We start from the raw sequence: 23,537 nt of genomic DNA, 5'->3' as shown, positions 1-23,537 counted from the left end.
GGCATCATCGCGCGCTGAGAAGATGGGGTGCATGATTGCTCATGTGTTGTAGAAAGTAAAATTTTATCAAGCATGCAGCAATATGATGCTACCAAGATATTACTATTGCTGATGTGGCTTGATATAAAGCTGGATGCTTCAACCAGGCAATTTTAGCAATTTTAGGGGAAAAAAGCCGACATTACAGCCATTCAGAATCAAATATTGAACATAGCTCATACATTATTGTTGGCAAAGCCCTGATAGGCCCGTCTGTTTTTGTCACTCCTTCACTTCAGCTTTGTTAGACCCCGCACCATCCATCCCATCAGTAAATCCCAGACCTTGTTCTTACAGCTCTTATCCTACTTTTCCTCTTTTCCATTGTCACTGTTCTCCCTGTCTCAGTTTCTCTGGGTGTGTAAAGGTAATTGGCACTCTGTTTCTTTAATTAAAATGGGGTCTAATTGTAGCTGATGCAGGGCAAATGCTCACAGGCCTATAATTTCCCTATCACACTCCAGAGCCGCAGAGAAAGGGGAAAAGTGGGAGGGGAAGGGCATACGGCAGAGAAATAAAGAGCAAAGTGAAGAATTGTGAATGTAATTAAGAAGAGGTTTGTGTCAGGTCTTGATTGGATGGGTCCTGCTCTCTAATTTATGGTCAGTTATAAGTCAGAAGACAGATTGCATGGGTAATGGGACCAGAGTATCTGCTATGTGGTGTTATTCCTTTCTAGTCAAAAATACAGTTTCAAGCTCAAAACCTTATGCTGTTCTCTGTAGGCTGTGTCTCTCTTTTACGTTGAATAAATAATTCTGTCCCTTTTCCCGAGTTTCTCTGACATCAAGGTGGTGATGAAGATAAACTTTCTGCCATGCTACCAGTGATATCTTGTGGTCATATCTATTTCAAACAGAAAGCACATCGCCGTACCTCTACAAAACGAACATAAAAACTCAAACATTTGCTGATTATTTCTATTTATTATATTAATATATCTATATTTTATGTCTCTGTAATTGTAGTTCCAGGGCCAAGTTCTTCTACTCTTGATCCCAATTCCAACATCAGTTCCTGTTGTAGTGTAAAAAAAAAAATGCCTCTCATACGCACAATTGTGCTGTAATTACTGTACAACTGTTTGTTTTGGGTGTTAAATACGGCCAGATGATGAATTTTCATTGTTTCTCCATTTTTCTAGCAGTCGGGGTAATTTTCCAGCAGTGGGTGGCCACCGCTGCTGAAAGAATGTAGGGGAAACGCCGGCTTCCTCTTATAGGGCTCAGTCTGAATCTACTTCAGTGAGAGGCAAGGCCATGCATGCACATAATAGAAACACTCATGATCGCATAGAAACACTCAGGCTCATGCATCCTGTCTCATAAACCTTAATGATAGAGGAGCGATAAACAGTGATTACTGTGCCTGGAGGTGGTATTTCTTCTCCACTACTTGAAATCAGCATATGAAACAGAGGCAGGTGTGCATATGAAAGGTAGAGACGGGGCAATCTTACGGCGGAGCGTGCGCATTATGAAGGTGGTCTTTAAATTATGCTGAAGTGAAGTAGAGGTAGAGCAAATGCCGGGAAAACACCGGCCTGAACTTTGCCACCCAATTATCCTCCTCTTCCACCTCTCTCCCCTTTCTGCCCTCTTTCTGCAGCCCTTCCTCCCCTTTTTCTTTATCGTCTGAGACTGTTGCTACAAGGCTGTTAGGCTTCTGCAGCGGGAAAGTCAAAGAGGCGAGAGACGTGTGTCTTTGTGCAAGGATAGTTTCAGAGTTTGCGAATCGAAGAGCCGAGAGAGTGAGGTGTGTAGCTTGTCAAAAAGAAACGAGTATTACAGAGGCAGAGTGATTTGATAAAGGGTACATTTACCTTTTACCTCTCTGTCATGTACTGACGAACGTGCAGCATAAGCAACGCCGACAATTAGTGACGGCATGTCTTCACTTTCATATGCTGTTCTTAAGACAGGCGACCCAGACAATGGGAAAGTGAAATCGAAACCGACGTAGAATGCAGTAAGAAAGATCAAAGTGATTCGTCAGTGAATTGGAAGGGGAGGGTGGGGATAAAAAGGGGATGAGTTGGTGGGGGGAGTAGGTGTTTGTTCACTGAGGGAATGTATTTATAAATGAGCAGGAGCTGAGATGTGAGCGAGCAGAGGTGGGTGTGGTGAAGTGATCATCGAAACCATCGTGGAAAAACCAAGTAGAGTCAGATAGTTGTAGACTGTCCACAGTTCCTGGTGTTTTTTGTTTTTATTCACATAGTTCGGTCGGGTCCCCATAGCTTGCCAAAAGAAATAGAAGAACCTTACCATGGGAAGAGTCGATAGAGTTGTACTCTCTTGGCAGATGGTCAGTTTTTCTGAGTGTTGGGCTCTGAGGCAACATTTTTGCAGTGTACTTGTAGGAGTTTCTGTTCCCAAAAAACTTTGCCGGATGTGTGATGCAGAATGAATCATTAAAACCATCTGAAAAAATAGCATTAAAACAACTTTTGGACTGTCAAAATGTCCCCCTATATTTTTAAATAATCAGTATTGAGTGCAGCTGTGGGAGGACTAAGGACGCACCCTGACCCTGCTTACAATCCATCCTGAATAGCCCACGCTTTTCCTCAATATTTGATCTTTAACTGGCAATTTAACCCTCGTTAGTGTCAAACAATGGTGTCTGCAAGTGTGAATGTCTCTGGACGGCTACAGCAACAACAATGCCACATTTATCTCAGTAGGAAGGGCGAGCCAGATTGTGCCAAGTCTTATCTCACAGCTTTTCATGCCTTCATGCATATTTTATTGGGATGTGGGTTGGTAAGTGGTACATATGATTGCCTCTCACTTTACACGAGATCACAGAGATTAATAATTGTAGGCGTTGCAATTATTTTGGTAAAATACTATAATTGTTTGGAATGAACAGAGTGATGTGAAAACAGCTTACTGCCTTCACATAATATTCTCACACTGATTTATTGATGTGCAAAAAGCTTACTGCCTTCACATAATATCCTCACACTGATTTCACATGTCTGGCAGTCAGTAAGTGTATGTACCGCATCTTAATCTGCAGCACCCAATTTGTGTGCAGGACTTGGCCACATTAACAGTATTTCCTGGAGGAGTAACCGAGAGGAAACAACTAGTCTGTGTGTAAAAGCGTATTTCAAGCATTCTCCCATCCTGCATGCCGTGGGGAACTGACTATACTCATTAGGATTAGGCTGTAATTTTTTGAACAAATAATGAATTTAACTTGGAAAATTGAAATTGGGATTAGGCTGTAACATCAGGGGAGCATTCAGGAACCGCTTTCCAATTTATCACATTGACCATCGTCGTCATTGAAGTTTTGGTGGCAAATTATATTAGATGTAGGGACTCTTCCATATTTTGCGGTTTTGTAAATCGATGTTCTTGGCTAAAGCCACTGGGGAACTGCTGGGGTTTTTTTTCAGGTAAAAACTGACTAGGCCTAATGCTTTTTGAATGTTTAACTGAACTCAGCCTGCATGTGATTTCCTGCATGGTGCGGCACATACAGTTAATCTTCCAGCATGATGATAACCAGTCACTTTCTTTGCAAAATTTAAACCTTATTTATCTTTGTCATGTTTTCAACATTTTGTAAACATTATAAATACAAAATACCCATTGAAATACAATATTTTTTTGTTTTTGTTTGGTGTAGCCTACTATTTCTGTTTTCCAAAATGTCTTCCTATTGTCCTTCAGCATGCATTCAGAGTCCATTGAGACAGCGGGGAACCCCAATGGTTGAATAATGTTTTGAGGAAACAATGATTTTACCTTGGAACAGGGAAACAGGCATTATTAAATAAATCTATTTCAATTATTAAATAAATGGCCAGTAAACAGGCAGTGGCTGTCAAAAAGCAGTTAAAGGAACCTATTCATCCAAAACTGCCAACGAGCCCCGCTGACTAGTTGGAAAACTTCGACAAGTTGTCTTGGTGACCCGGCGGGGTGCGCTGAGTTGGTCTGTAGTTGGCTGACACATTATGGTTTCTGAACTGCTGACTTGGATGTTTCAAGCCAAAGGAGTCTGACATCCCTTTAGTCTGTTAGCCTATTGATGTTGTTTTGTTCCCGTTGATTCTGAGTGCTTTGTGTTGTGTTGACTGCAGATGTAGTATCATGTAACTAAGTGTATAGGCTATCTGTGTGTGTGTCTAGAGTGTGTATTGAGAGTGGTTGTGGGTTGCCAGAATTTACTGTTGAGCCTACTGGGGGATATTGTGAGCCTAATTCAACAAAACATCTTGATAACCCCAATGATAAACGCACACTCAAACCCCCTTTCCACTGACATCCATTTTTATGCAAGTGCTCTCCTTGATCGTGGCACACAGGAGAGCTGCATTAAATCCTGTTTATTGGTAAATCCAGACTGCCTGACCCTTGAGATGAGCTTCAGCAGGGAACCTCCTCAGGGACGTGTGGGGCTCTAAAAGCCAGTCTGCGACAGAAACCTCCTCCCATCGATAAATACAAGTCACAATACAGCAGAGCAGAGAAAAGACCCTAACCTAACTGACATTTTTGCATCGAGTTACATCGAGTTCTGGTCCCAGCTTGTGTTGGGATGCTGAATCATGCCAGAACTGCTCCGATTGTTAGTGAGCTGGCTGTCCGCCCTTTTCGAAAGATTACAGAAAAAAATCAATTCAATTGTAATCACAGCTCATGTCTGGGAGGGCTTAAATGTTTGTGTGTGTGTGTGCATGCATGTATGTATATATCTGTGTAAATTTGGCCGATACCCTTGTTCCCACTACTTGTCCCTACTCTCCCTGGACGAAAGCGGACTATTTTACCAGGTTTACCATGACCACAAGTATGGTGTCTGGCTGGGAACAGAAGGGACATGGGGGAATAGAAAGAAATAAGTGCAAGGGAAGACAATTTATGGTAGTGGGAATGTTCCTCTAGATGTAATTGACTGATGAAACTCAATCTTCTACCATGATCCCAGTGCAGTTGGTAGGCTATAGCTGATACATGGCAGATGTAGTCCAATAAATGGAGTTCGATCTAGGGTCTATGTATATTTCTGTACATATTTCTGTATATTTCTTTGCATATAATGTTGTATTCATGTGTTTATATATCTTCCAGTGAGTGATAATATGTTTATTTTTTCACAGAGGTTCTGATGAACACCAAGACAGAGACTTCAGATCTCAAGTGGACCATCTACTCCCGTGCCAAGCCTGAGGTGTGTAACCCCAACCTCACTGTGCTGACTGTTAATCTGTATTCCATACACAGGACTCGTGGTGACCAGGGATTTTTGCCTTCCAGCTGTTTCTTTGCTTCTTTTGCTACAAATGAGTTCCTTACATGACAGGTAACTGACAGAATAAAGGAAACACCAGAGTAAATGAGGGATATAAAGTACATTGAAAGCAGATGTTTTGACATATCGCATCAGCCTTGGAGTGAAAGTTACAGGCTGCCCACCATTTTGAGCCAGAAAAAGACATCTCTGTAATTTGACCGAGTGAGTTGCTGGGGCGCTGCTGCCAGCAGCATCAATGGAGAGAACTGCTCAACTTGCTGATGTCTCTTGATGAGGAAAAATGGCTATGGTGATGCTGGCATGGAGGTCTCAGGGACTGGTCAAAAGCACTTACCTGCTTAACAATGCTGTCCATAAGAGCTGAACAATTAATCAAAAAAAAAATTGAAATCACAATATGAACTTCTGCAATTTCCAAATCGCAAAGGCTGCAATTAATTGCTCAAGGGAGAGAAGCATCCAAATTGGATTTCAAGTACAATATTGGTGAAAGCCTTTCATCATACCCAAACTCAGTAAATCCTGCACACTGACATCTATTTTTTTTTGTTAACAAAATCACTTTTTTTTTAAGTTTAAGTTCTAACAATTGACAAGAACAACTAATGATATGAATCGCAATTGCAATATTCTGTCAAATAATCACAATTCGATTTTTTTGTCAACATCTTTGAGCCCTACTGTCCATGCATTTGAATCAAGATTCAAGGCAAATCAGACAAGCAGTCAATTTACAGTATGTGCAGCCAGTCACTTGCAGCAATTCATCAAGAACGTCACATTGAGGGAAAGCCATGTTTGGATTGTGGTGCCTAAACCCCTTATTATGCTGAAGAGAGCAGACGTGGTTAAATGGTGGTTTCATGCTCAAAGATGACAGCTGGACAGTGGAAAGAAGTAGTTTAGTCACATGAGTTATCTTTCATATTGATAAACAAATGCATGAGCACATCTGTGACACACACCAAAAGATGCAGATTTGAGTGCTTGCTTCCTGTCGTTAACATTTTGGGTGGCAGCGTAAAGGTGTGTGGTTTATTTTCCTGGCAGAGTTTATGCCTGTTCCACCCCCTTAGAGGGCAAAGCAAGTGCCATTGAAGACAAAGCCATTTTGAGTGATCACGTCCACACTACAGTGAAGTATTATTATCCTAATTGAAGTGATCTCTTCCAGGATGGCATTGTGTCAGTCCAAGGAGCACAAGTGGCTACGACTATATTCATAGAGCACAAGGGGCCACTGCATGATTTGACAAGCACAAAAACTATTGTGCCCACCTGGGAATGCAGAGGCAGGATTCAAAACAAAAGAAGAAACTAGTGAGACAGATGGGGGGGGGGGATTCGAGAAATCCGAGCTATTTTTCCTCCCAGATGGGGGGCTTTTAGTCCTGTTCTTCAAGACAGGGTCAGGTGGTGACAGAAATGACCTGTGGGGAAAAAGCAGTGAACCTTTCAGAGTAGTGAACCTTGTTGCCCTAACTACTAGTTAGAGCCGAACTGTCAGGCTGCCCATCTATGAGGGCTTGGGGGTCGTTTAGGGACCTGAGACAGGACACGAGTTCTTTCCATGAGTTCCCTTGTCCTTTCCATTACTACACCGATGACAACAATCACTTTGATGATCCGAAAAACTTCTTACCAGTTGCCGATTCTTGCCACGTTCCTCTGTCTTACACTGGCTGACCGTAACGCCTTAATTTACCTCACTTACACCTATGCTTGTTTCAGAAAGCCCTGCCAAGGGGGACGACAAACAAGGCTGTCAAACTCAATTTCAGTCAGGGCCACGTTTAGAATTAGGTTGAGTGCCGGATATTTGTTTAAATGTTTTCATTTAGTTTAACAATGTAGACTAATTATCTTTGACCATGTTTTTAATAATCCCGTGTAACCTTCTGACACTTAGTTTGCCTGACAAAAAGCCCTAATCAAGGGAAACCAATGGCTGTGAAAGCTGCTTGGTATTTAATCAAGCAAAATAATGAATATTGATTATCTTTATTCGGTTTTTTTTTTTTATAGTTAACTGATATACAGCCTGCTTCAATGGCCTAAGTGATACATCTCAATAGGTAGCCTATATGCGGTATTTAGTCAAGCAAAATAAATATTGGATATGTTTAACTTTTTACATGTACCATAGTTAACTGATATGCATCCTGTTTTGATGGCCTAATTGTTCCACCCCACTCAGTGGATGTATCTGGCCTTTAGTCAAGCAAAATAATGCATCTTGAAGTAAAAGAATCAATTTCCTTTTGCTGTCAGCCGACACCTTGCACTGTTCCTTTGATGCAATTTTCAGGCCTTATAGTAAAGTCAGATGGGACCTGTGGGATGATTTGTGGATCTTCATCACAGAACATTTGTTCACATAAATAGGTGCTCCCGTGCACTTTGGCATTGTGTCTGGGATGAAAGGAGGAAATTCTCACCTCAAGAGATTCAAACTTGGCTCCCAGTGCACTGCTGCACTGTAATTCATTCAGGCCAGTCTTTTGCCTCACTCTCCACGTCATCTGCAAATGGATTTTTAAAAATTAACATATTTACATAACTGAATTTCTGAGCCTCAAGTTCAGCAAATCTGCTAAATTCTGCCCTGAGTATGTTAATTTTTTTGCTTGTATCCCGCTCTCGGGAACACAGTGATGGCAAGCACGTTTGCCTTTGACTCACAAATAAAAAATTCAAGCGTTTTACTCTTTCATTTGGCTTTCCCACAAAGGCAGTTTGGTTTGGAAGGTTTTCACTTCATCATACATATTTGTAATATCCTCTCTGTATCCCTGCGTTTTAGTTTAAAAGTGTGGAGTAGTGAAAGGAGTGAAAGCTGCATCTGTCTTGGATGCTGCGTGCAATAGTGTGCTCTGTTTGACAATTGAAACTTGTATTCCCACTAGCTGTGGCTGCAGGAAGAATGATTTAACAACCCAGATTCAAATGTGGGCTGGATCAAAATTCGTGGCAGGCCAGATCTGTCCCACAGGCTTCTCTGACAGGTGCTATAAAGCACAGGTCCAACGATGAATTACAACCTTATTACGATGAATAAGAGTTTTTATTTTGCCAAATATATAAAGACCATAGTGAAAGTCTTTCTTGGAGAATTAAATACACTCAGGGCTGGAAGAAAAAAAGAGTTCAGATGTTTTATGGGTCATGTGTCATTTTAACTTGCTATCTGACAATTCTTTGTTCTCTGTTTTCTCTCAGTGGGAGGAAGTGAGCGGTCTAGATGAGGAGAACAACAGCGTGAGGACTTATCAGATCTGCCAGACTGACAGCTCTTCCAGCCATTGGCTGCGCAGTGGGTTGATCCAACGGCGGGGAGCATCTCAGGTGTATGTGGAACTGCGCTTCACCATGATGGAGTGCTCTTCGAGAACCACCCACCACCGTAGCTGTAAGGAGACCTTCAACCTCTACTACTACCAGGCGGACTCCAACGAGGCCACAGACACTCACCCACCCTGGATGGAGAACCCATACACAAAGGTATCAGCACTTAACGGTTGTGTACATTTTCATTATCTACTATCTTAACATTCACACAAACTTTGATGTATTATGTGAACTTAAAAGACTGAATTCTCTGTGTTGGAATGACCATTATATAAGAGTTACAGATCTTGCCCTTACAAGTTTCCCTTTCTTCCTGTCCTAGGTGGACACAGTGGCTGCAGACTTTCTCCTGAGGAAGGGAGGGGAGCGGAAGTTCAATGTGAAGACATTGCGGCTCGGCCCTCTGTCTAAGAGAGGCTTCTACTTGGCTTTTCAGGCTCAGGGAGCCTGCATGGCACTGCTGTCGGTCAGGGTGTTCTTCAAGAAGTGTCCCGCACTGGTCAGCGCCCTGTCCTCCTTCCCTGAGACCGTCCCCCGCATCCTGGTGCAAGAGGCGCAGGGTGTGTGTGTGGAGCACGCCGCCCAACAGGGGCCGCGACTTCGCCCGCCTAAGCTCTTCTGTGGGGAAGACGGCCAGTGGGTGGGCCAGCCTACGACCTCCTGCGCCTGCCTACCAGGATTTGAGCCCGCTGAGGGACACACACGGTGCACAGGTAAGAGGAATGCTAAGGTTGAATGTGTGACTGGACTTGGGGAAAGTGCTCTCTCATCAGGTTCGGTGGGAAGCCACACGTATAAGTATGTATGTAGACTACACCCATGCAGGCACACAAAACCGGAGCAGGCAGACTAAACAAGAAAACAATGGTAACATAAGGGTGGGGTTCACTGAGGGTCTAACCATTTGAGAGGAAATGAGAGACTGAGGAAGTTAATGAGGCAGGGGAACGGCTGTGACACCGAGGGGACAGGGAGAGGTCGGGTGGAGCAGCACTGAGCTCAGGAGGGAAGAGTTAAAAGGTCAAAGGGTTACTGCTGAGACATCTCAGAAAGGCCCGCAGTATCAGCGACGATAGAGGGAGGAGAGCAGCGCAGGAGAGGTGAGGGGAGGCAGAGGGGGAATGCTGCCGGTAAAGATCATATCACTTTGAGAACATCAAAGCAAAGCAGACAATAAATAGGGAAGAAGCAGGATGATTCTCTCAGGAGCTATGCAGCAGCTCTGCCTAATGAGTCCAATTAACAAGCCCCCTGCGCACACACACATAAGTGTTGTAACAGAAATACACATACATCTAAAAATGAAACCCAACTCCAAAATGCTAAATATTTTTGTGAAGAAAATATGTGTGCTTGCCATATGTGTGCTTGCCTGTGCTCCTGTTTGAAGGTGGGATTTAGTTTGATCTCTCTGGGGGGCATACGTATATGTTAAAATAAAAAACATTTCAAATGTTCTGCTCCTGGTGAAGTGGGGTTGGCACTTCCACTTCCAGCATTCTGACATTTAAGCGAATTGGGAGAAAAAAACTCACTAGACCAGAAAGGGAAATTGCCATTAAAGCAAGATTGAACAATTTAGTTAATTTGCTTGGAAGGCTGGTCATTTTAAAAATTCAGTTAACTGCCTAGGTTTATAATTAAATCAATGGTGCTACAATGCCTATATCTCTCACACAATACATACATTTTCTGGATCAGATAAAGTTCCCTGTCTTCAAATGTATGAATGCTGTCAAGTTGATTAAATTAGTGGTTTAGATTTTGATTTTGATTAGAGTATTTGAACCACATGTTTGAAGCTAAGCTGTAGGAAGTTATAAATATAATTGGATTTCCATGGGCAGGGTATATGTACCCATGTGCCTGTAGTTTAAGTGCTATCAATGTGATATAAATTACAAAAGGTTACAAGATAACACTGAACATTCATAAATAGATGTGAGGTCTCCAAGTTCAGCAGTTGAGGAGTTACAGCAGAATGTTCACAGCTGTCGCAAAAAAAGCCCCAGGATGCAAATGATCAAGTATCAACATTAAACTTCATATTTAAAACAAGCATTGCCAGCGTGAATGCTTCAAGTTTGAGTAGTATTTTTAGGTTTTAACATTTTTCAGGCCCCAGTGGATTCCCAATGATTGTTTTTGGCCGACAAAAAGGTCCAGAATTCAAAGTAAAAAAAAAATGAAATCAAAACAAAAAAGAATAATAAATTAGCATGAATAGCTGCAAGTACGAAGCAATGTCACAGCTGAATCCTTGTTGAGATTCATTGAAATGCAAAGATGCTGCTTAGTGACCAATTGTAGAAGACTGGTTGTCTAAAGCAACTTTCAGGGGAGTATCTGTATATAACCCTCCTTCTCTCTGAAAATACTGCAGCAGGCTGTTCCTGTAAATCAGAACGTGTTATTTGTCAACTTGCCTGGTTAAATAAAAGCTAAAAATACATCTGTGTTAATGTTCCAGCAGCTCTGGGGTTAGTTGAATAATCCTGTCATCTGTCAGTCACTGTTACTCCATTTGCATTTGATTTGTTTGAATTAATACCTGGATATTTAAACAGCCATGAACAGCTCAGATATGCAGCAGCACTCAGTGCACACTGATACCCAAATACAGTGTTGAGGCCCGAGTTACACTCTGCTCCGCTTGGTGTGAAAGTTCAGTGTTTAACTCGTCTCACTCAGCGGCTGGAGCGCCATTTCATCCGCCACAGAATACGTCTAATATAGAATAACACGTCTGCTTTCGATGACTGTATATGATGTTATAAGTTGACAGTGACGTTATAAGGTGACAGCCCATAAGACATTCCTGTGTACGAGGCTCATTGAGAATTGCTGGTATCACTGTGCTCATTTCATTTCATTGTGTCTGTCTGTATATGTTGTCCGTGATTGTTGAGTGCTACATTAGTTGTTTTTTGGTGGTTGGTTTTTGTGCCTGTCTCAGTGAAGTGAGCTGGAACAAGACTTGGGTCAAATAGCAAAAGCAAATATTTCTCAGCATTTCTTCACTTCACAAGTTCACTGATAGGAAGGTTGTCAGTGACAGAAAAGTATATTAAATTGACTATCACATACATTCCCATGATTGTCTAAACTCTATAGCATTCACTGCATGGTCCTGTGTGTCAATCCCAAGATTTGCAAATTCTATTTTACCCAGGTCTGTCTGGGACTCAGCGGGTGAGATAATATTGTGCAATGCAGTACTCAAAAGGTCATGTCCAAAATCCCAAATTCATGATAATGTGCTTTCCTTTGTTCTCCCCAGCCTGTCCAGTGGGTCAGTTCAAGTCGGGCACAGAGGGCCCGTGCACAGGCTGTCCACGGCACAGCCATGGCACCGTCACAGGGGCGTCTGTGTGCACGTGTAGTTCAGGATACCTGCGAGCAGAATCGGACATGCCCGACACCCCCTGCACCAGTAAGTGTACATACGAAAGTACTTGCACACAACGTTGCATGCAAAATATGGAGGTGCCAAGCCACGCAAACATCCACACTCTTGTTCTCACTCCTTTCCTTCCCCTGATACTCTTGCTGTGTCTCTCCCTGCCTTTGTTTTATCATCTCTGCCTCTATTTCTCTTTTCCTCTGGTGTCGTTTAGCCAGGCTCCTCTCATCTGCTTTGTGTCCTTTGTCCCAGCGCTGGGTATTGAGATGCATGTGGCTTTTGTGACAGGTTGGTGGGGGTGGGGTGGTCACTCAAAAGTGAAGGAGGCATTGATGGTCTCGAGTGACACCTCCATGTGGATTCAGGAATTTCAATTCAGCCACACGTTCGATGTGTGAGTGGGAAGGACTTTTTAATTAGGTGCACACACTCAGAAGGGCCATAAAAAGAGTTTGTGAAACTCAATGTGAAAGTCTGGCTGTTGACCATTTCCATTCTCAGCAGGTGCAGCATAAATGCCAACTAGCATTCACATCCACCAATTTTCTAATTACTGATAAATTTAATTACAAAGGTTTTATCTAAATTATTTATTGCTTAATTAGGCCATTCCCATTTTATATTCTGTTCTGATTGTACCAGATTTCCCGTGCAATTCTTCACATAACATTTATTGTCAGTTTATATGTAACGTCAAACCGGCCTTGCCTTCTGTAAATCATAAGGACCTTTCCCCAGGGAAATAAGTCTTTGACCTTATTATGACGTCCTTGGTAATTTTATTAGTGCTTATTTTTTAGGGTTTTAAAGTTGTCAAATGAACTCAACTCTAAAAAAAAATCCCCCCTCCCAAATGTTGAATTCAGAATTTATATGTCTCTAAATTGTGTGTGATGTTTTCCCCCTAGGATTTCCAATGAGAACATTACTATTGGCACTTAAGTCTTAGCTGCAGGCTCAGTGACAAAGCTCTGTCTCCTTGGCAGGAACAGAAACTCATTCACAGTGGCTGAGTGGTATTGCTGTTTAGTTATGCTTGGCTTGAGGCAATCACAGTCTTCTCACAATTTTCAGCCGGTGATCATTATCATCCAATTTTAGACAAATGTAATTGCACCAGTTAAATTCTGCAACACATGCTCCTGCTGTGGCTCTAATCTTCTCCTTGGTAACTCTTTGTGCAGTCTGATTAAATATAGTTCATACTGAAAAACACGTCAACAGATGGTCTATATGTGTCATGGAAAAGGTACAGCAGCAGTAATTTGGCACAACACATGAAGTTAATAGGGAAGGTTTGTGCACTGTGATGATATGTATTTCATTTCCTCCATGTTATGGTACTAATATTCTCATACATTGCAGTCATGCTTTTATGTAATGCTCTATTGATGCTCTGTTCACCTGCCTTCCCCTACACAGGGAGGTCAGAGGTCAGGGTGAGTTACAGTACAGCGTCCCTGGAGCTGCTAGGGATTCAGTGTCTTGCCAAAGAACGCCAAAGTGGTTTAACTCGGGTGTCGTTGTCACTCTAGAACCTCCCTCGGCCCCACGCAGCATCGTCACCCAGATCAACGACACCACGCTCACTCTGGAGTGGAACGGGCCCCTGGACAACGGCGGCAGAACGGACCTGAGCTACTCTGTCCGGTGCTCCCTGTGCGGGTCCCCCAGGGGGCCGTGCCTGCCCTGCGGAGACAGCGTCAGCTACCGGCCCGCGCAGCACGGTCTACTGGGCCGCAGGGTGGAGGTGTGGGGCCTGCTGCCTCACACCACATACACCTTCTCTATCCAGGCGCTCAACGGAGTGTCTCAGCTCAGCGGCAAGGGCCCTGCCAGCGACAGTGTCAACATCACCACAAGCCACGATGGTAAGAGAAGGAGGGGAGCAGAGAGAGCAACAGCTAGAGAGGTTTTAAGTTGTGAGAATTTCATATGGTGTTCATAATGTCCGTCTGTGCAGTGCCAGCGCTCGTGTCTGTGATTCGGAAGAGCGTGTCCACAGAGAGCAGCCTGACCCTCCACTGGTCAGTCCCAGCCCAGCCACACTACACCATCCTGCAGTACCAGTTGCGCTACTGTGAGAAGGTAAGAGACACCAAATACACATCTAGACAGCATCTATCTGTCATCCCATCTTCAACTATCCGGCTTAAAAGTCCAATATTGTTCAGTTTTCATGATTGTGTTTTCGAATCTGCTATGGCTCAGGATAAGAATAATGTTGATCATGATGCGCTGCAAATAAATGTAATAATCATTTTATTTATCTAGCTCCTTTTAAAACAGTTTACAAAGTGCTTCACAAAAATAGAAAAAAGACATTGAGAAGAAAACAGAACAACCAAAAATAGAAACAAACCAATGTAAGAGCAAAGCATGAAAATTAGTGGAATATTATAAAAATGCTACTACTTAAGAAATGTGTTTTAAGAAGAGACTTGAAGGAAGCAGTCGAACGGGCAAGTCTGAGATTCTCTGGCAGGCTGTTCTAAAGCCTGGGCGCTCTGACAGGAAAAAAATACAGATCAGCGCCCGTCCTGAGCCCAGACTTTGGAACAGAAGGTGGCGGCGGGCTGGCACATGGGGGGTTAAAAGATCAGATATGTATTCGGGGGAGCCAGACCCATACGTGCCTTAAAAGCAATCAATAATATTTTAAAATCAATCCTAAAAGGCACAGGTAACCAGTGCAGGGAAGCTAAGAGAGGAGTAATGTGTTGTCTTTTCTTGGTTGTGGTACGAATGCGAGCTGCTTCACTCTGTAATCGTTCAGTCGATTTGTTAGAGAGGCCAGAGAAAAGAGCATTACAGTAATCTACTGTACTTGAAACAAAGCAGTGTAGGAGTTATTCGGCATCCTGTTAAAAGGGTATTGATTGTTTGAATTTGAAAGCTAAGTCACAATACTGGACTCTGATTGGCTGACACCACCAGCTCATCTTATTCAAATGAGGTACACGTGCTGAGTGGAGGCTTTCCAGTGAGTGTGTCGGTTCAAAAGCTGAAAACTTGATTTGAAGGATTTTAGCAATTTATTAGTGAAGGGAGCCAATCAAGACCTGTTCCAGTTGTGATGCGTTGACTGGAGTTAATCTGAAACTGCTTGTAAAAATGGATGGATTTTTGAAAATGCAATAACTTTAAAATGAACCACTCAAACAAAATAAAATTTCAACAATGTCTACATCAATCATCCTTGATATTATATGATACAAATAGAGGAGAATTTGAATTCCTATAATAGGGCCCTTTTTAAGTTAGCACTATTTCACGGTTTGACTTTCCATCTTTTCACAATGACTCTCTCACCTTCCATCCCGCTATTTTTGTTTCCATTTCATAGGAGCGGCGCAGTGAAGAGCAGTGCCACTACAGAGAGAGTGACAGTAATCAGGTCGTGCTGAGTGACCTGCGCAGGGCCACCCAGTATGAGGTGCAGGTCCGGGCGCGCACCATGGCTGGCTATGGCAGCTTCAGTCCTGCAGCCATCTTCCGCACCCTGCCTGATGGTAAGGAACGGCTTGCACTTATAGAGTGAATTTCACATGCATTTCACACACACACACACACACACACACACACAAATATATTATATATATTTGTCTGCACAATCAGTTCCTGCATAATATCATGTTATGCATTTATAGCCAGTGTCCTTGCATTGAGCCAGTGTCCTTGTATTATTAAGCCTCTTAGCATTACAAATTCATGTCATGTTGTTTCTTTCCCTCTCCTCATTCCTTCCGTTTTTCCCACACTTTTCTTTACCGTCAATATAAACGTCCATCTGTCATTTCTGTGATAACCCCTCTCACTCTCTCTCTCCCCCTCCCTCCCTCTCTCTCTCTCTCTCTCCTCGTCTTTTCTCTCATCCTCCTCTCAGGGCATGACTCTCCCTCCCAGCTCTTGCTCACCGGTATCCTTATCGCTGTGGGGATGTTGCTGCTCGTCACTTTCATCTGCGTGGCCGTCTTCTGCATACGGTGAGAACGAGGCAGAGAGAGAGAGAGATAGATTTGCAAGGGAAAGAATGTGACAGAATAACAGGAAACAGAGAAGAGGGGGGAAATCGAAGGGACCAACACAAATAACAGCCGTGACCCCGATTTTACAGTTTTGCAGCACTTTGTTCTTTTGTTTGTACAAATCCTATCTTATCAAGGGTGGATTTGCACTCTGTTACCCGCACCGTTTCTTTTTTTTGTGAGCCTGTTCGGAGACAAAGCAATATTCATGGTACCTTTTGCTTACACAGCTAAAAGTTATCCTGCTCATTAGAACATTTTCCTTAGGCTTCATTGTTTTTGTTTCAGTAAATAGTATTGGATGCCATCAGAGAGAAAGAGAGAGAGAGAGAGCGAGAGAGGGAGACGGCAATAGAGAGGTAGAGGGCAGGGAGAGACAGGATGCAGCCGTCCCAACCCTGTTTCCACAGGACAAGAGAACAATAGCTGTGACCTTGTGACACACACACTCGGGAGCGCACACACACACACACACACACACACACACTCACACACCGGTGGCTGAGGCCCAGATCTGCCACTAACTGAGGGTGGTGCATTATTGCTATTTTAGGCTTATGAGGTGGGAGAGAGAGAGGAATGGAGGAAGGCAGGGATCCAGTAGCTACAGGGCTGTACAGTCTTGCAGGGATGAGTTTGTGCCAGCAGAATTATAATGGAGCCGCTCATGTCAAAGAGCAAAACCATAGGGGTTGGTTTAGGTATCCGCCGTTACCACAGGCCACCATGTATATTGTTTGTCTGAGATGGGAGTATATTGGGAAGGGGAGGCTGTCCTTCAATACACTGTATCCCTACCGGCTCCTGAGGTGCTGTTCTGTAGAACTTATGGACGGCAGATAAAAAATCGTAAGCTGCTTGATTTTTTGCTAATTTCTGCGGCAGTTTGAATTTAACTCACTGGGGCATCCCGTGATTGTTTTTGCATCTGAAAAATCACATCTTATTACCATTGATTTGCATCACATTAGGTTGAAAAAGCATTAGGAATATTAACCAAAGGAAAGCCTAACGCTCATTCCTCTATTAACTAGACCCGTGGTTCTCAAAGTGGGGTACTTGAGAGGCTTCCAGGGGGTCCTCAGAAAAATGAGGAATAGTTTAATTTCATTATAATTGAATTCACTAAGAATTATCCCAGAGATTGGATAAGAATGACCACTGTAATCCTAGGTTTCACTCTGGCCCTATTATCTCCCCATGTGCACTGTAGACAGTTCTACAAATCAATAATAAATCAACAACAATAATGTTTCCATGGGTCCTTGGGGCAAAATCTTATTAATCGGGGGTCTGTGGCCCTGATATGTGTCTATTTGGGGGTCTGTGGCATGAAAATGTTTGAGAACTGTACCTCATTCTGTTTATCCTGTTCTCTCTCTACCTGCAGCAGACACAGCCGAATAAAGGATCCAGAAATGAGTGACAAAAACAGCCAGTACCTCGTTGGCCAAGGTAATGGATAAAGGACACACGCACTCTTACAGACTGTGCAGAAGCCATCAGCGATTTACCAAGTCATACACGTCAGGGAAATCATTTTTAATGTGACTGGGCTCTTTGCTACTCATAGTTCTCTAACATTTCTCCTCTTCCTTTCCCACGATCCTGTTTGTCTTTCCCTCGCAGGGGTCAAGGTTTATATCGACCCTTTCACCTATGAGGACCCTAATGAGGCAGTGCGAGAATTTGCCAAGGAAATCGATGTTTCCTTTGTCAAGATTGAGGAGGTTATCGGTGCTGGTGAGCCCCCTGCCTTTTGCTTTTCCCATTATTTCTAAATCTAAATCTGTAAACTTGGTCCTGATCAGCTGTTCCTGTGTATATACAGACTGTGATTATGTTTTCCTGTAGCGTGTGGCCTTGCAGATTGTTCTTTTGAGAAATAATGTTTCTAAAAGCTAAGTAGATAATGTGCTAGGTTCAATGGATTCAATGACATTTTAAATGTTGGTCTGTCATTTGTCTTGACCAGGCACTTGTAGCATTGTAGGGAAAAAGATTCAGTATTGTCAACTTAATTTACCAATTAACCGATAAACATGTTAGTATTATTAGCATCGCTCATTCAAACTAAAGGGCACCACTAGCTGCAAGCTAGCTTTAGCGTTTCTGAAAGATTACCTTTTTCCTCCTAATGTGGTAAATGCCTGACTACAATACAAACATACAAACTACCACTGCATCCATTTAAGATGTGTGTGTGTGTGTGTGTGTGTGTGTGTGTGTGTGTGCACTGCAGGAGAGTTTGGGGAGGTGTGTCGAGGAAGGCTGAGGGTTCCGGGGAAGAAAGAAAACTACGTGGCCATAAAGACTCTAAAGGGCGGCTACACTGACAAGCAGAGGCGGGACTTCCTGTCGGAGGCGTCCATCATGGGCCAGTTCCAGCACCCCAACATCATTCACCTGGAGGGCATCATCACGGCCAGCTGTCCTGTCATGATCCTCACAGAGTTTATGGAGAACGGAGCGCTGGATTCCTTCCTAAGGGTCAGTGTGACACAGTGAACACACACACACACACACACAAACTGAAACACACAGTCACTTCATCATCCTCAAACTTAACTTTTTTTCTCCTCTATAGCTGAACGATAGCCAGTTCACCCCCATCCAGCTGGTGGGTATGCTGCGTGGCATCGCCTCGGGCATGAAGTACCTGTCGGAGATGAGCTACGTCCACCGAGACCTCGCTGCCCGTAACATCCTGATCAACAGCAACCTGGTGTGCAAGGTGTCCGACTTTGGCTTGTCACGCTTCCTGCAGGAGAACTCCTCTGACCCAACCTACACCAGCTCTCTGGTGAGACAACAACCCTCTTCAGTGACTGCCTGAGGAACCATCCATTCATTTAGAGAATTAGAGTAACTAGCAGTCAGATGATATGCAGTCATTCATGTCTATCTATAGCAATAATATTCACAAAGTAATCTGAAGCTAAGCAATTCCATATGATTATGTATAAAGAAACATGGCAATCATGACTGCAATGAGCAGCTTACTAACCACAGCCTACGTACAGAATATGTAATCTGTCCCAAGGGCAGAATCTTATCCAGCTGGGTCTGTGGGGCTTAATGCCTTTCTGTTTGGGAGTCCTAACATGAAAAGGATCAGAAACTCAGGTGAATGGCGGTAGTTTAACCGGTGGTTGATCAGGGCATTGATCTGTGAATGGACCAGCATGGCATTGATTAAGTGGTGGTATATTTTCTACTCTACATTTACACTCTAATGACCTTTTTTTTTTTTTCATGTATTACTTTTTCAAATGTGGCCCATAATTTAGTTAACATTATGTTCTTGTAGTTTTATATCAACTGTGCTCACAACATCATCATCTGGGTTGTGTTGTGGCTGCACAGAACATATTAATTATTTAACGATGTTCCTCAATCAAGGATTGTACATTTGTTGGTAGTGTGTCATAGTAAAGGTCCTTAACTTGCTTCAGTGTTGAATCACCAGAACTCTGTATGAACATGATTTTGTTGTTTGTGAAGTGTGCAGTGTTGACCTGTTTGGCTCTCCTTACAGGGAGGTAAGATCCCGATCCGCTGGACGGCACCAGAGGCGATAGCCTTCAGAAAGTTCACCTCAGCCTCAGATGTTTGGAGCTATGGCATCGTCATGTGGGAGGTCATGTCCTTCGGAGAGAGGCCATACTGGGACATGAGCAACCAGGATGTAAGTTGAAGCAATAAATTATGTTGGGCTGTTTTTTACAGTGAGTTTAGAACAGCTCAGAGGTTTTGATAATTGTGTGTAATGTATAATTGTGATTAAGTTACTTCAAAGTCCGTTTTTATGTGATGTTTCTGTTAATTTGTCCTCTTCCTGTATGTGTCCATTAGTGTGGGTATACATGTACTGTATGCATGTCTTTTGGTTTGCTTTCAAAGAATAATGTTCTTGTTATTTTTTCCTATCAGGTAATCAATGCCATAGAGCAGGACTACCGGCTGCCCCCGCCCCCTGACTGCCCCACCCACCTCCACCAGCTGATGCTGGACTGTTGGCAGAAGGAGCGTTCGGCACGTCCTCGCTTCGCGGAGATTGTCAGCGCTCTGGACAAGCTGATCCGCAACCCCGCATCGCTCAAAATAGTTGCCCAAGAAGGAGCAGGGTAAGAGTGCAAATGTCTTCTGGGTGATGGACAGGAAACCTGCCTGAGAAGGCCACAGTGGGAGTAAACAAACAGCTAGAGAATGAATCACATGCCTGTCCTATTATAATGTCTCTTTCTTCTTACTGTCCATGTAGAGTCCTGCCTGTCACAGGACAGGCATTAGCCTCCTACTGCCCAATCCTCTGTACCCCCTTAATGTCCTGCTGTGACCTGTCAGACTCTTGCTGTGCCCATTTCCCTTGCTCCTCATTCTGCCTACGGACTGGTCACATACAACATGGGACACCTCTGCCCCTGACAAATCCCATTGTCTTTCCCTGTCAGTCACTCAGACTTAGATTCCACCTCTGCCTGTCGCCTGGAATGTCGCTGGAGGATATATGTAAGCTACACACTGTTGTTTTGGTGACAGTGTGTGTAACTTGTCCCTTTGTTTCGGTACCTTGTCCCCCAGGCCGTCCTACCCCCTGCTGGACCAGCGCGCCCCCCTAACCCTCTCCTCGTGTGCTTCAGTGGGGGAATGGCTGAGGGCCATCAAGATGGAGCGCTACGAAGACAGCTTCCTCCAGGCCGGCTTCACCTCAGTAGACCAGCTGGCCCAGATCACCACAGAGTCAGTTCATACCTCCAGGTTTCTTATTGAAAGCCACATTTAAATTTGGTGGAACATTTTCACTTCCCAGTAAACACACCTCCCCTAGAAACTCAGGAAGTCAACCTCCCACATTAGCTACCCTGGGGATCCACGGCCACCACCGGCATTCAGGATATTTTCCTAAGCTTTCAATAATTGCACACAGCCTAAATTACTTCTTGAAAAGTTTGGACCAGTACACAGAATAAAATATTACAGTATCTACTTTTCTGGACTTGTTTTAGTAGTACAAGTTTTAGACTATGTTTTCAAAAATTCGAGAAAGACTATGGATTCCCAGAGAGGGCAAATTCGGTGATTGACCAAGTGAAATGCAATTTTAATACCTGCCTCATTTTCTTGCACTGTTTGGTCATTCACCCTTCAGGCATGAACTACTGTTGCTGACTTATTTCCATCTGTTTGTATCTGTTATTGCCTGATTGTTGATTGTGTTTGTTTCTCTGCTCAGGGAGCTGCTGCATATGGGAGTGACTTTGGCCGGGCATCAGAGGAAGATCCTCTCCAGCATCCAGACTCTGACCATTAGGAGCAAGAGCGCTGCATCCGTGCCGTTCTAATGGCTGCGTCGCTCACCTCGCCCCCAACCCGAACATGAGCACCAGCACACAGGTGTAGCCGTGCGCTCTCAATCCTCTCCTGGGCACTGGTGACCCACTTTAAATATGGACTCCATGAAGGATTGGCAACGTTTATTACTACCATAGAACAAAAAGATTCTCTGATTATAGATGACTTTCCCATCAGCATGAGAGGGTCGCACAATGACCGGCCTGTCCCTAACACCCACAGTGACCCTTAAAGGTGGTGACCTGGGGGCGAAGATGGCGCTGTGCAGATTCCTCTGCCTCGTTTTTACAGTACTGGCCAGTGTGTTCATGTTTAACTGAGCTTAGGACCCAATAAAACTGCTGAACCCAGAGGAAGGACAGATCGGTGCCAATCCAAGGGTTATAGCTTCTGTAATATTGTGTAATAATAAAAATTGGAGACTAGCCATTGGCTGGTGGTGTTGTCCTAATAAAATGACACTTTCACCTTTCACCAAAGGAGACACAAAGCAATGCCAATCCATTGATTACCGTTTTCATAATATTGTGTAATTATGAATGAGAACTACTTTCACCTTTGGTGTCTTGCATTAATCCATTTGGATTACATTATTATATGGACACCCTTCTTGGAAGACTGAAAATTTGAACGTGCTTTGTTGGATTTTCCTTGTTTTCATTTGGTTTCAACGTTACCTCTTCTTTACTCAGGTGTGATGTGTAATACAGACTTTGGAGAGCGCTGTACTCATCCTAATCAGTCTTCTCTCATCTTCCTCAGTCTGGCTCTCCATTCACCAGCTCAGCAATGTGCGAGAAAAGCGAAACGGAGACATATCAGCACTTTTGTCGTTTTCAGAGAGAATTGAATTGTAGTCTTCAGTGACTTCCTGTGTTTCTCTTGGAGTGTGGCTGGTCATTTCCACTGCCTGTGTCTCTGCTGGCAGCTCATTTCCAGAATACTCAGACTGAACAAGGACCAAGTGGACACAGAGACCAGAGAACACTGTAGAATTGTTTCTTCATAGACTTTCACCAGGGAAGCTATCTGGCCTCAAATTTGTTTTTTGTTTTTGTTGATGTCATAAGTGCTATGTTTTTTAATCTCTTATTCCTTCCTTATTCTTCATGTTCCAGTGCCATTCAATCATCTTTGTGGTCTTAAATGCCTATTTTATAAAGCAGAAAGCCCTCATGGGTGATTCAGTTTTATCTCATTTAAAATGTACCTTAAAGGGATACTTTGACATTTTGAATGTTAGTTTATTATTTTTCTTCATCAGATGTTGGTCATGTAGTTGGCAAAATGCTTCTGCGTTTGCCCTAAAGCTACACTAAAATGGTTTATTAACATTCTTAACATTTATCATGGAAAACAATGTACAGCTGCAAGCTAATAAGCTAGCTGACAACTAGCAGTATCCATTTCAGTGTTCATGTTTCAATGTGGAATGCTAACAATACTAATGAGCTGCTTTTTGATTAACAGAGCAGCCAGTAAAAAAACAACCCTCACATTTGCTTGCTGAAGAAAAACAGCAAATTACCATTCAATACATCAAGGTATTCCTTGAAGATTCTACCAGTTTTGCATTTCTTAAAGGATAATACCGGCATTTTTGACATTTTGGTCCTGTATCATGTTTGCCTGGATAGCTCATAGACTTGCAGTGTATGAAAATGTACCTTTAACAGCTTGAAAACCTACCACATACAAATTCCATACAGCGTATCACTTTTTTGTGAAAGGTTTTGACTTTGTGCCATAATGCAGCTTGTGGGGAAGAATTTCCTCTTATTCTTTACATTTCACATACACTGGAAGCCCATGGAAGTGGTGAACCACCACAAAATGACTGCCAAATATTTCAGTAAAAGATGATGATTAACTTAAATCTACACAAAAACAAGTCAAAAACACTGGTATTGTCATTCAAGAGTGTGAATTTATGTGAAAATGTGGTCTTCATATTGAAGATCTCTATAAAGTAGTCTTTTAAATAATGAATAGATAAAGTATGTTTTGATTACCGTCCTGTGTGTAGGCTAATCTGTATTCAGTATTCATAATAAAGATACACACCAGTGTTTACCATCAAGGACTCATTT

The 23,537-nt window shown here is 43.1% G+C and overlaps 1 protein-coding gene across 1 annotated transcript in view; it reads left to right on the top strand.

The window, feature by feature from the left end:
* Window positions 1-21,456, top strand: part of LOC139652500 (ephrin type-B receptor 4a-like) — a 31,970-nt gene extending 10,514 nt beyond the window's left edge. The window contains exons 2-17 of the mRNA XM_071529598.1: window positions 5,159-5,229; window positions 8,533-8,814; window positions 8,984-9,374; window positions 11,942-12,094; window positions 13,600-13,935; window positions 14,028-14,152; window positions 15,411-15,576; window positions 15,951-16,050; window positions 17,483-17,547; window positions 17,722-17,835; window positions 18,335-18,582; window positions 18,680-18,895; window positions 19,631-19,780; window positions 20,026-20,219; window positions 20,677-20,835; window positions 21,329-21,456. Of these exons, the coding sequence (XP_071385699.1) occupies window positions 5,159-5,229; window positions 8,533-8,814; window positions 8,984-9,374; window positions 11,942-12,094; window positions 13,600-13,935; window positions 14,028-14,152; window positions 15,411-15,576; window positions 15,951-16,050; window positions 17,483-17,547; window positions 17,722-17,835; window positions 18,335-18,582; window positions 18,680-18,895; window positions 19,631-19,780; window positions 20,026-20,219; window positions 20,677-20,835; window positions 21,329-21,437 (2,879 nt within the window). The 3' untranslated portion in view covers window positions 21,438-21,456. The remainder of the gene's footprint in view (window positions 1-5,158; window positions 5,230-8,532; window positions 8,815-8,983; window positions 9,375-11,941; window positions 12,095-13,599; window positions 13,936-14,027; window positions 14,153-15,410; window positions 15,577-15,950; window positions 16,051-17,482; window positions 17,548-17,721; window positions 17,836-18,334; window positions 18,583-18,679; window positions 18,896-19,630; window positions 19,781-20,025; window positions 20,220-20,676; window positions 20,836-21,328) is intronic.
* The last annotated feature ends 2,081 nt before the right edge of the window (window positions 21,457-23,537 follow it).

The sequence above is a fragment of the Centroberyx affinis genome, unplaced genomic scaffold, assembly GCF_046629955.1.
Source record: "Centroberyx affinis isolate AG114_WGS23_722 - 3 ecotype Tasmania unplaced genomic scaffold, CSIRO-AGI_Caff_v1 ptg001805l_1, whole genome shotgun sequence".
Lineage (NCBI taxonomy): Eukaryota > Metazoa > Chordata > Actinopteri > Beryciformes > Berycidae > Centroberyx > Centroberyx affinis.
The sequence above is the reverse complement of the archived record's forward strand: the minus strand, read 5'-3'. Positions and strand labels throughout refer to the sequence as shown.